Below are 12893 nucleotides of genomic sequence, written 5' to 3'. Positions count from 1 at the left end.
ACAAACAAACACACTGAGTTGAACTTGAACTTCCTACTGACAAAAACTAAAATTGGTGCAAAAATAACCAGAAACATATAAGAAGCATCCTGGAGGTGCTGCAGACAAGATAGGACCAATAACATGTCAACAGGAAATCCTTTTTACTAATTTGTTTATTTCTTTTTAGATTTTTACTCTCCATTTTAAGCCATGATGTTTGCTGATACTGTGTTCCTACTGTTTGTTCTCATTAATAGTTCTGTTTTTAACATTCTGTGCTGAAGCTGGAGGAAATGTTTCTACAGTGTCAGATGATACAGCTCCAAACTAAATAAGTGACTAACTAACGATGCTTTAATACACTTTACTATAAATTATGATATAGTGCACTTTCTTAAAATTTCTTATTGCTCTGTAATTAATTGTTTTCTTTATAAATGTACAAATGAGAATAAAATCTGTGTGATAAAGGAAGGTCTGTAGACTTCTCTGTTAAGATCAGTGAAGAGAAACAACAACATACAAATACCTAAGAAAAATATTCAGTAAACATTTAGAAGATAGAGAAGTTTATGTTGTCATGTGGAGAAATTTTTCAAATAAAAATATCCATAAGCATTGATAGTCTCCATGGCTGAACAGACACAGGAAAGAGCTCCACCTATAAAACGTAAAAACATCAAGACAACATGTTGAAGATGTCGAGGTACTGCCCATAATGTTTGACTGACATCTGATTTATGTGCAGCACATAAATACCACAATAATGATGGAGAGAAACTAAAAGGGAACTAAAATACAGATTTAAACTTACAACAATATGAAAGACTTCAGTCTATTTCACTTTAATCAACTCAGCAGTGGCTCCATAATAATAGTAAAACAACAGTCCAGCATAGAGCGGCTGAGTGAATGTGGTCTGGACTCTGTGGAGGAGAGTCATGGTTTCAGAGACGCTGTAGAAGGACAAAATACCTGCTCTGTGATCCAGGTACACTCCTACTCTGGAGGAACGAGGACCTGAGACAGGAGTTTGGATGTTGTTGTACCGAAATGTAAAACTGTTGTTGTAACAATCTAATGACCAAGATTTGTCATTACGTCCAAATAAACATTCATTGCCATATCCTTTTCTGCTGATATTCTTGTATGCGACTGCTACATAAACTTCTCTCCCTCTCCACTCCACCTCCCAGTAACAACGTCCAGTCAGACTCTCTCTACTCAGGACCTGATACCATCCAGTAAATCTGTCTGGATGATCAGAATAAGACTGTTGTTGTTCCATAAATGTTGCTTTTCTGTTCCCCTCTGATAATAACAGCTGTTTGTATGCTGTGTTTGGATCCAGTGTGATTTCACGTGAATATTTTAAGAATCCAGCTCTGGTCTTTGGCTCTGGTTGTGACAGTGAAACATCCACTTCAGTGACTGTCAGTGAGATGTTTGTCCATTGCTCTCTCAGAATGTCCTGTAGTTTATCTCTGACCTCTGACACAGCTGCTGTCACATCCTCAAAGTAGCTCAGAGGACGGATATTGATGCTGGATGAGTCTGTAGACTCACTGAGTGCTGACAGTGAGGGGTAGTTGTGTAGAAACTGGATGTGATCCTCTGTGTGTGAGAGCTGCTTCAGCTCAGCATCTTTCCTCTTCAGCTCAGTGATCTCCTGCTCCAGCTTCTCCTGAAGCTCTTTGACTCGACTCACTTCAGTTTCCTGCTGGGATCTGATCTGCTGCTTCACATCAGAGCTTCTTTTCTGGATGAGATGGATCAGCTCAGTGAAGATCTTCTCACTGTGCTCCACTGTTTGATCAGCAGACTGATTGATGGCCTCCACCTCCTGTTGAAGCAGCTTCACATCTTTCTCTCTGTCCTGGATTCTCTGCTGGATGTTTTGTCGACTCACCTCCAGCTCTCTCTGCCTCTCAGTCCTTTCTGCTGCAGCTGAGACTGTGTCGTGGCCTTTATGTTCATCCACAGGGCAGAGATAACAGATACTCTGCTGATCAGTACGGCAGAACATCTTCATCACCTCATCATGACGAGAGCAGATGTTCTCCTGGAGCTTCTTGGAGGGCTCCACCAGCTTGTGTTTCTTTAATGGAGCCACATCATAATGAGGCTGAAGGTGTTTCTCACAGTAAGATGCCAGACAGACTAAACAGGACTTGAAGGCTTTCATTTTTCTTCCAGTGCAGACATCACAGGCCACATCTTCAGGTCCAGCATAGCAGTGATCAGCAGGAGCAGCTTGGAGTCCAGTCTTCTTCAGCTGCTCCACTAAAACTGCTAACATGGTGCTTTTCACCAGGACAGGCCTCGCTGTGAAAGTCTGTCTGCACTGAGGGCAGCTGTAGATTTTCTTCTTTTCCTCTTCATCCCAGAAGCTTTCAATACACTTCATGCAGTAGCTGTGTCCACAGGGAATAGTCACCGGATTCTTCAGTAGATCCAAACAGATCGAACAAGAGAAGGTTTCTCGGTCCAGCTGAACTCCTTTCTGCGCCATTTCTCTTCTCAGTGTCAGTGACTGTGTAAGTTTCACTTCCTTAATATAGAAACTGGTCTGATCTGAACAACAAGTGTTGCTGCTGTGAATGGGGCCTGCCAGCTCTAACACATGTTGGTTACACCCATCTTCATAATGTAGATCTAAAGGGGAGGGAACACAGAAAGATATGGACAGACAGGAGGTGCTGAGCTAGAGAGCAGGAAGAAGAGGAAGGGTTTTCATGCTGTGATTCATTCCAGAAAGCAGGAAGAGGCTCTGTGTTTAATTGTTTTTTGTTCAAACCTTTAACTAAATAATATAAATGTCAATAACTGGATGCCTCTCTATTCTTTTTGTTAATCTGCTAAATGAATAGTTTGTTTCTTTTAACAATTCAAATAGCAGAAATGAACAGCTGACAGCTTGTCAGACTCAGACTGTAAACCATAGAGACAGTTTATATATACATTTAGTCAGGGCAGTGCAGAGATGTTTAAAGGGGCGGGTGCTCACAGTTAAAAAGGGCACATAGAAGCAGGCTGAAGAACAACAACCCACATTCATCAAGAATCTAATATGGAATCGCATCACACTACATCACTGTCATCAGGTGGGCACAATGCAAAGCAAACGTAGCCCATTTTTTACCTGATGGGGTACAATGTTGCTGTTTGGGGGGTTGCTTCTGCTCTTGCTGCTGATAGTGCTGGAGGGCAGGGCTGTGTTGATCTGAGACTGTAGAGATTAAACAGTCCACAGGAGAGAGGGTAGCTGATTAAACAAGTGTTATGAGATAATAATAAAACGCAAAGATTGGTCACGGCGCTTGGAACCATAAGGCAACAAAACTGGGAAATAAACTAAGCTCTGCCTGTGAATCACTCTTTGCCTCTCTTCTTCCTTCCATCTCCTCATCTCATCTATCACATTCCACTTGCTGTCCATCTGAGAACGAGGCACAGTTTGCTATTGAATCCATCTATTATTTAATTATACATTTTAACAACTCTTGCACCTAATCCCCTTAGGCAGAGCAATGAAATGCACAGCTTTGGAGAACCGATCGATGATGGTCAGAATAACTGTTACCTGAGGATGGTGGGAGACCAGTGATGAAGTCCAGTGCGATATGAGACCAGGGGCATCTAGGAACGGGCAACGGAGGCCAGCAGGAGGTGAAACCTAAACTGGAAAAAACTAACACAACACAGAACTGAAACCTAAAATGGAGATGCAGGGAGACGACACAGAATGATGCAGGAAAAAACACAGATGAACCGGCGAGGAGCACACGAGGACACATAGTATAAATACACACAGGGGGAGACATGGAATGGCAAAGACACAGCTGATCCTAATTGACTACACGAGACAGGGGGAAATGTGAACAGAACACACTAACATAAGACATGGACCTTCACAATAAAACAGGAAATGCATAGAGACACGGTACAGACACTAAATAGAGGGGAACACAGAAACCAAACTCTAAGAACTAACTAAGGCTACATTCACACTGCAGGCGAAAGCGCATTAAATCCGATTTTTTTGACCCTATGCGACCCTATATCCGATCATGCTATGACAGTGTGAACGGCACAAATCCAATATTTTCAAATCTGATCTGGGTCACTTTCACATGTGGTACTGAATACTGAATCTGAATATGCAAATTATGGGAAATTTACATCAAATTAAATGAGTAATGGCTGATTTGATGACCAAAATCAATGATGGTACTTAGAAACACATGACATTACACATTACATTTTCATGCAGTTAGAAGTTTGAACCTGCAGCTTTATTAAATGAACACCTGGTATCCAACAAGAGTTTAGTTTAAACTTTAGGAACAAAAAAGTAAGAATCAACAGAATTAAACAAAGAACCAACAGCACAGGAAAGTTTAATCTTCATGAAAAACACATGCAGTGACTTCAACGTCCACAATAACACAATGTGTTTGGGCTTATGTGTGTCAGTTTCCAGCTTTAATCTTATGTAACAAGACCTCTTTATAGGTCAATAGAGGAATGAAGTCATTGTTGAACTACAGCTTGTGTGTGTGTCACCTCCACAACCTACAACAATAAAATATGATCTTTGAGTAGTGATATGGGAGTAAAATATACCATACTGATGTGAATAGGAGGTCATCTTTTCCCTCGGCTGTTAGGGTACCTGGGTCGTTGACCCAGTGTTTTGTGTTTGGTTTTTTGAGTCTTGTTTAATCATTATTCTGTTCTCTGTGTATCTTATGTTTCCTAGTTATCAGAATCAGAATACTTTATTAATCCTTCAGGATTAATAAAGTATTCTGATTTACTTTATTAAATCAGAATTCAAGGGCTTACGCTCTTGAATTTATTCAGTATTTGTTGTTTAGGTTGTCTTGGTTAGTATTTGGTCCCGTTCATGTCTTTGTCTCGTGTCTTCTCTCGTCCCTTGCTCTCTGTCCTTTTTGCTCTGCTGCAAACAGAAGCAGAGAAAACTGGAGCTTCTGGTCTTGGCCAGATCTCTTTTGAAAAAGACATTTTAAAGTCAATGAGACTTTTTACCAGATAAATAAATAAAGAATATAAAAGTCTTCTACTTTATGATGGAAATGTTCTTTCTGGCTCAAAATGACATCATTTATCTGAATCTGTAGAAGAAGAAACAATCTCGGAAAGTCACTTTACTCTGTGTCTCACTGGATGTTCAAAGTTTTTAACAAAAGAGAAAAAGAGAAGCATTCTTTGATTTTAGTCTGTTAGCCCACAAGCTGAGTTTTTATCAGAGTCCTGCATGAGTCAGTGTTATTTCACTGAGACCATCACAGTTTTACACACCTGTTCTGTATGACTTTGTCTCAGGTTTGCGGTGATATCCAGCACTCTGAGCTGATGGCAGATCTGGTCAATCCACAGTAGCTTCAACCACTAAATTATCTCTAACACATCACCAAACCAAAGTCTTCCTGCTAAGAGTACATCAAAGGTGAAAAGCGAGCCTAGAATGTCATCATTTCTGCTCTCCTCTTTCTTCTTCTTCTACTTCTGGACCACACACATCTTTTTTTTTTTTTTTTTGCCTGTCCTGTTTGGCTCTTTTGCCATCAGAATTATTGTCTAAAGGCAAAGAAAGATGCCCAATGGATTTACTTTACCAAATTGACCATCCCAGCCTTGCCGTAATGGTCCATTTGATTCACCTTTTATTGTTTATTTTATTTTCACTTGCTGAATACGGGACAGACTTGACTGGGGGAAAGAAGGGGAGAAAGAAAGAGGGAAAGAGAAACAGCTGAGAAGAGGGACGGGGGAGAAGGGCAAAAGACAAAAACCAACAGAATGGGCAGGAAAAAAAATGCATCTATGGATCACCTGGATCACCTGTTGAGAAAGAAAAAAGAAAACAAGCAGAAGAAAACAAGAGTAATAGAATAAACAACATCACAATGATATATGGGAATATGACAGTAAATACTAAATATTAAACATTATTGTGCAGCACATAAGATCAACAGAACACAGTGTGCTTTGAGGTAGGAGCCAAAAAGGGTGTAGTTTGTGGGTGTGATCACCCGTGTGTACACCTGTGAGCATGGACGCGCTTGTTTTTAAAAGGTTCCTTCATGTAATGATCTGCTAGAGGGTGTGGGGGGGCCACAGCCCCGTCCTCCAGGGCATGAAGCAGGTATGGAGGAGATCAAAACTCCAGACATCCAGAGGCCCCCAGAACACAAGAGACCAAGGAAGACCCACAGAGGGGCAGCCGCGCCACTGTCCCAGAAAGAGCTGAGGAGAGTCCCAGATGAGGGTTCACTCAGCAGCCGCGGAGCAGAAGCCAGGGGGGGTTGCAGTGACGCGCCCGTGAGCTCCGCCGGCAGCCAGCCGTGCCTGAGTGACCGAGCCCCAGGCCGAGAGGTCGGGGGCACCCCACCTCCGAAGTGGCCCGAGCGAGCCCCAGGCTCCAGGTCCCGATAAGCGGCCGCCAAGGAGTGAGCCGGCGTGTACCTGGACGCCCATCCCCAGACACAAAGAACCACCAACGCACCGATGTCTGAGGGAGTCCGCCACTGGCAAGGGAAGTGGTGGGGGGGGGGGAGATAGGCCTCCAAACCTTGGAGGGCCTGAGATGTCCCCAGAGAGGTGGCGTCTGATACCCAGCCTGACATATAGACACAGACATACAGGCACACACAGATACAAACATCCATTCCCACCCTCATGCTCTCATATCGTTAGCTTCATAGCATAATTGCCTAAGTCATTTGACTAAGTCAATGACTTAGGCACTTATGCTATGAAGCTAACGATATGCACTTACTCCACACTCAACCGACGTGGAGACAGACATAAAGAGACGCTGTACACACGATCATGCTCCCCAAGCGTACTCTACGAACCGGGTCTAGGTACCCTTGCCCCTGGAGGGGGGGGAACTGCACCCAGACCCAGGTGGTGTTACCCTTTTCCCTGCGGTGGGGGGAGGCAGACCGTCCCGACTCCGCAGCAGCAGGGAGGCCCCACACTCCAGACCGCAGTCGGACGGCCAACTCCTCCTCCTAGCCCCCCCGCTCCCACAGGCCGCAGAGAACGGGGGTGAGAGAAGACTCCAAACCTCCCTCCACCCGCTCATTGTAGTGTTGATGCATGTGTGTTCTAAGGTGCAATTAAAACCCAGAAGGGCATGGAGCTACCTGCCAGAGAGCAGCAGGTAAGCGCATAGTCCCACCTGCTAGCCCTCAATGTCTACGTGTATTTAAAATTGAGAGGTGGGCAACGACGCCAGGGGTGAGGTTCAAGGTTCAAGGTTCTTTATTTGTCACATGCATAGTTATACAAGTATAACACACAGTGAAATGTAGCCTGACACGCTCCTCGACATGTGCAAAAATTGGGGGGGGGGGGGGGGGGGGGTGGTGTAGAGGAAGAACATATACATATATATATATATATATATATATATATATATACACACACACACACACACATACATATAGTATATACACTGGGTGAATGTGCAGTAGTAGCAGCAAGCAGGTGAATTCTGTACATTAATATGAATAGACATCTGACTATTTTACAGGAGACAATATAAACATATTTAAATTTAAAGGAATTTGAAATGTACATTGTGCCTTGGTTTAGAGTGTCTGGTTTAGAGGCTGTACACCCTGATGGTAATTTGGATTCTGTGTATCGTGCCCACCCCCAAGATCCTATATGTATGTGTAATGAGAGTGTGAGTAATGTGAATGTCTAAGTTGTGGGATAAAATTGAGGCAGAGGCAGCCAGAAGGGGACAGGGGGGGGGGGGGGGGGGGGGAGCCTCCTCTGCACCCTGGTGACACACCCCTACTCCAAGGCCCTGCATGTGTGGGTGGTTGTGGTGGAGCGGGAAGAGGGAGGCAGCTGGAGATGGGGAGGGAAGGAAGGGAGTGGCAAGTGACCCCTCCCTGGGGCCAGCTCCCCCGCTGACCCCAGTAGGCACCCCCATACTCTGCGACCCGCCAGGGAAAGGGGGCCCAGGCCCATCCAGACCGGGGCCCAGTGCAGCAGCACCGCCCGGCCCCACAGAGCCCGGGACAGTCCACCCAACCCCACCACAGAGAAAACTGCACCCACCCCACCATCCACTCATCTTCCAGACTACATAAGACAATAGACGCCCAGGCTGAGATCTTCCTCCACCTCTCCTGTATCTCCCTCTCCTGCAGAGAGAGTTCCTGAAGAGAGGAAAGCTCCTGCAAGGTGTGACAATCTCCTCCACCAGTTGAAGAGCCCCCCAGGTGGCTCGACGCACCGGCGGCACCCTGCGCCAGGGCCAGGCCCCCATGCACCCACCCGCCCACCACCCCGGCAACAGACCAACCAGGACCCAAGCCCCTGAGGCCCGGCCAGGGCCCCAGCCCAGAGACGGAGCGCCCCCAGAACCTCACACCCATCCCGGACCCACCCAGGGGCAGACAGGCTACCAGGTCAGTAACCCACGTCCGTCAGCACAGACCCTCCCCTAGCCCCGCTGCACGCAGCCACGAGGAAACCGTCACCTAAGAGCCAACACTGTCATGGTCTACGGTGGGTGGCTGGAGTTTCCATTAGGCTCCTGAACTGACCTGGGATCCGCCCCTGGGCAGGGCCAACTCCAGCTCCTGCACACCTGGAGCCTATTGCAGGCTATCAAGCCAGAGGGATTTAAACCACACATCGATGTTCACTCACTGCCATTGCTGTACCCACCCTGGCTCACTCCACCTCCGGACTTGGTATACCTAGTGATCATTTTGGAAATCCCTCTGTGCCTCACCTGCCTGCCCTCCTGCCGTCACACTCCATCTGGAGCCCCGGATCTCAGGTCAGCCTTTCCACGCCACTCAGCCTCCCCTGGATCTTCATCATCCCCCTCTCAAACACTCCAGGTCCCTAACTGCAAGTAAGAATTGCTGCTCTTATACTGGCCACTTCTGAGCTGCCTTCACTACCCGCCTAACTTCTATATCCTCTCCCCTCAGTGTGACTGTTCCCCACTCAGCTCCGTTCCACTTCTCAGGCCTCGTTCCCTCGCCCTAGCCACGTTCCCCTGGGCACGCCACACCAAGGCTCCACGTCTCGTCATTTTCTGTCTTTGCCACGTTTCCCTTTTTTTGTTCCCCTTGCACTTAACCGTAATAAACTATTTAATCATCTACTGTCTCCGCTCTGGGTTTCTGCACCTGAGTCCTATTCAGTACCGGCCATCCGTCGCCGTGACAGTACGAACTGGCCAACAAATGGACTCAGCAGACCCAGTACGTGCAGCAGTCTCCAAGCAGGGAGCCATTTTAGGGGCTCATGAGCAAGCGTTGCAGGTTCTCGACACCCGGTGTCAAGCCATAGGCGAGACCCAGGCTAGGATATTAGCTTCCCTGCAGGAGATTCAGTCGGCTCTTTCCCCTCCTCCAGGCCCATCCTCCGCGTCCCCTGCGCCCGTGGCAGAACCTCCCCAGTCTTCCCCAGCTCCGACCCCTTCGGGCTCCGTGTTTCGCGATGCTGCATTCCCAGAACCCGAGCCGTACTCTGGGGAGCGGGGCCGCTGTACGGCCTTTCTACTGAAATGTTCTCTCGCGTTCACGCATTCACCCCGTTCATTTACTAGCGAATCAGCTCGGGTAGCATATCTGGTGGCTAAGCTACAGGGCAAGGCGCTGTTATGGGCCGAGGCGTACCTGTCGGCTCACCCGCTCCCAACCTGCTCGTTTGATGATTTTCTGTGCGAGTTTAAAAAGACCTTTACTCACCCAGTATCGGAGGGTAGTTCTGATGAAAGGTTGCTCGGATTGCAACAGGGGAGCCGGAGTGTCGCTGAGTTCATTATCGACTTCCGGTACGGTACGCAGCCGCCGAGGCCAATTGGCCCGATCATGCCCTTCGGGGAGTGTTCCGTCGCGCCTTAAACGACGAGCTCAAAGACCAGCTCGCTTCCCGCGATGAGCCCAAATCCTTTGAAGACTTGGTCTCCCTTTCCCTTCGGATAGATAATCGCCTGAGGGAAAGGGAGGCAGAAAAGAACCAGAAACATCGTAAACCTGCGCCTCGTACGTTTTCACTTCCTCCACCGTCACGTCCGGTGTCAGCATCCGCTCCCGTTTCCGTGGAAACGGACGCCGCTCCGGAGCCTATGCTAATCGGCCGCTCTCGTCTCACACCAGAGGAGCGAGAACGACGGCTTCGGTCGGGCGCGTGTTTTTACTGTGGCTCAGTGGAGCATAGGTTAGCGCAGTGTTCGGTTCGGCCAAAAGGCTCCGCCCGCCGGTAATTTCGGGGATACAGGTGGGCGGATCCTCTTTCAGTTCCAAACCCCGGTTAATTCTACCAGTCACCCTGTGTCTAAATAAGGTTTCTCACCCCCTCCATGATCTCGTTGATTCCGGAGCAGAGCAAAATTTAATAGATTTAGCTCTCGCTAGACGCCTTCATTTGCCACTCAAGACTCTCGATCCTCCCATCCCTGTTACCGCATTAAACGATCAAATATTCTCTCAGATAACCCATCAGGCTGGCCCCGTAACCCTCGTCACCTCTGGAAACCACCATGAAGCCATTACCTTATTCACCTTCTCTTCTCCTGATTCACCACTCATCCTAGGCTACCCCTGGCTACAGAAACACAACCCTCATATAGACTGGTCTGGAAGTAAAATCGCTAGTTGGAGCCCTTTTTGTCTAGCCCACTGCCTCAAGTCTGCCCTATCGCCGGGTGCCCCTGACACTAACACCTCGGGCGTTGATCCAGTTGACCTCACACTCGTCCCACCTGAGTACCATGACCTCCAGGAAGTTTTCAGTAAAGACAAAGCGTCGTCCTTACCACCCCACAGGCCTTATGACTGCGCTATCGACCTTCTACCTGGTGCTCCGCTTCCCTCTAGCCGGCTATTCAACATCTCCAGACCAGAAAGAGAGTCCATGGAAAAGTACATCCACGAGTCATTAGCTGCAGGTATCATCCGCCCATCCTCCTCTCCAGTGGCCGCCGGCTTCTTTTTTGTGGAAAAGAAGGATAAATCACTCCGTCCATGCATAGACTACAGAGGGTTAAACGACATCACTATTAAAAACAAATATCCTTTACCCCTTATCAGCTCAGCCTTCGAACCCCTCCATGAAGTCACCGTATTCACCAAACTGGATCTCCGCAATGCCTACCACCTTGTCCGCATCAGGGAGGGGGACGAATGGAAAACGGCTTTTAATACGCCCCTAGGTCATTTTGAGTATTTGGTCATGCCGTTTGGGTTAACCAATGCCCCCGCTGTCTTTCAGAACCTGGTCAACGACGTGCTCCGTGATTTCCTGAACCAGTTTGTCTTTGTTTATCTTGATGACATACTCATTTTCTCCAAGACCCCCCAGGAACACCATGTCCACGTCCGAGCAGTCCTCCAACGCCTCCTGGAAAACCGACTTTACGTCAAAGCCGAGAAATGTGAGTTTCATGCACAATCTGTCACTTTTCTTGGCTATATACTCGCAGGAGGGCAGGTGAAGACTGATCCAGCCAAGATCCGCACGATCCTGGAGTGGCCCACGCCCACGTCACGCAAGCACCTACAACGTTTCCTCGGCTTTGCCAATTTCTACCGGAGGTTTATTCGCAACTACAGCCAGGTAGCCACTCCTCTCACTACACTCACATCCACCAAAAGACAGTTCATCTGGACACCTGAAGCTGAGGTAGCATTCAGTAGGCTCAAGCGCCTATTTACTTCAGCTCCAGTATTGTGTCACCCAGATCACTCCAAGCCATTTGTTCTAGAGGTAGACGCGTCCAACGTCGGCGTCGGAGCGGTCCTTTCACAGCATTCAGGTTCCAAGGCCAAGTTACACCCATGTGCCTTTTTTTCACGTCGACTCTCGTCAGCTGAACGCAACTATGATGTAGGAGACAGAGAGTTGCTGGCTATTAAGTTAGCCCTGGAAGAGTGGCGTCACCTATTGGAAGGAGCTGAACACCCATTCACCATCTTCACAGATCATAAAAACCTTACTTACCTCAAAACAGCTAAGCGTCTAAACGCCCGCCAGGCCCGTTGGTCTCTGTTCTTTGATCGCTTCAAGTTTGCCATCTCTTTCCGTCCAGGTTCCAAGAACGCCAAGGCTGATGCCCTGTCTCGTCTTTACGAGCCAGACGCTGAACCCACCGAACCAGCTCTTGTGCTTCCTGCCTCCTGCCGCGTAGCGTTTTTATCCTGGGACATAGAGGAATCCATCCAGCGTGCTTTACTGGATGAACCAGACCCTGGCACAGGTCCTCCGGGCCGCCGCTTCATTCCCACAGCAACCCGTTCGGCTGTAATTAAGTGGGCTCATACCTCCCGGTTTTCCTGCCATCCTGGAATCGGCCGCACCATCGCACTACTACGTCGTCACTTCTGGTGGGCAACTCTGGAACATGATGTGCGGGACTACGTCTCTGCCTGTGACGTGTGCGCCAGGAACAAGACCCGAAATCAGCGACCATCCGGTCTTCTACAACCTCTAGCCGTACCTTCTCGTCCTTGGTCCCACATTTCCCTGGACTTTGTCACTGGACTGCCTAGGTCAGCAGGTAAAACAGTGATACTCTCTGTGATCGATAGGTTTTCAAAAGCAGCTCACTTCGTTGCCCTGGAGAAACTACCCACTGCCACGGAAACTGCAAGACTGATGGTTGACCACGTCTTCAAACTCCACGGGATTCCTGCCGAGGTCACTTCTGACAGGGGACCTCAGTTTACATCTCAGGTTTGGAAATCTTTCTGCTCTGCCCTGGGTGCTCGAGCCAACCTCAGTTCTGGTTACCACCCTCAAACCAACGGGCAGACTGAGAGGCTCAACCAAGAGCTGGAGTCCATGCTCCGCTGCATGGTTTCCCATAACCCGGCTACCTGGTCAGCACATCTCCCATGGGT

The 12893-nt window shown here is 48.1% G+C and overlaps 1 protein-coding gene across 1 annotated transcript; it reads right to left on the bottom strand.

The window, feature by feature from the left end:
* Window positions 1-817: 817 nt before the first annotated feature.
* LOC147307817 (tripartite motif-containing protein 16-like) lies at window positions 818-2513 on the bottom strand. Its single transcript, XM_086272967.1, has one exon. The coding sequence runs from the start codon at window positions 2492-2494 to the stop codon at window positions 818-820; it is 1677 nt and encodes a 558-aa protein (XP_086129093.1). The 5' UTR covers window positions 2495-2513.
* Between the last annotated feature and the right edge of the window lie 10380 nt (window positions 2514-12893).

Source organism: Aulonocara sp. 'chitande type north' Nkhata Bay, linkage group LG18, assembly GCF_057382095.1.
Source record: "Aulonocara sp. 'chitande type north' Nkhata Bay isolate Kocher_YH1m ecotype deep benthic linkage group LG18, A_spYH_male_GT1.1, whole genome shotgun sequence".
NCBI classification, from domain to species: domain Eukaryota; kingdom Metazoa; phylum Chordata; class Actinopteri; order Cichliformes; family Cichlidae; genus Aulonocara; species Aulonocara sp. 'chitande type north' Nkhata Bay.
The sequence above is the reverse complement of the archived record's forward strand: the minus strand, read 5'-3'. Positions and strand labels throughout refer to the sequence as shown.

Excerpts from the sequence above, each read along its gene's own strand:
- LOC147307817 (XM_086272967.1), bottom strand. The coding sequence starts at position 2,494 with ATGGCGCAGAAAGGAGTTCAGCTGGACCGAGAAACCTTCTCTTGTTCG.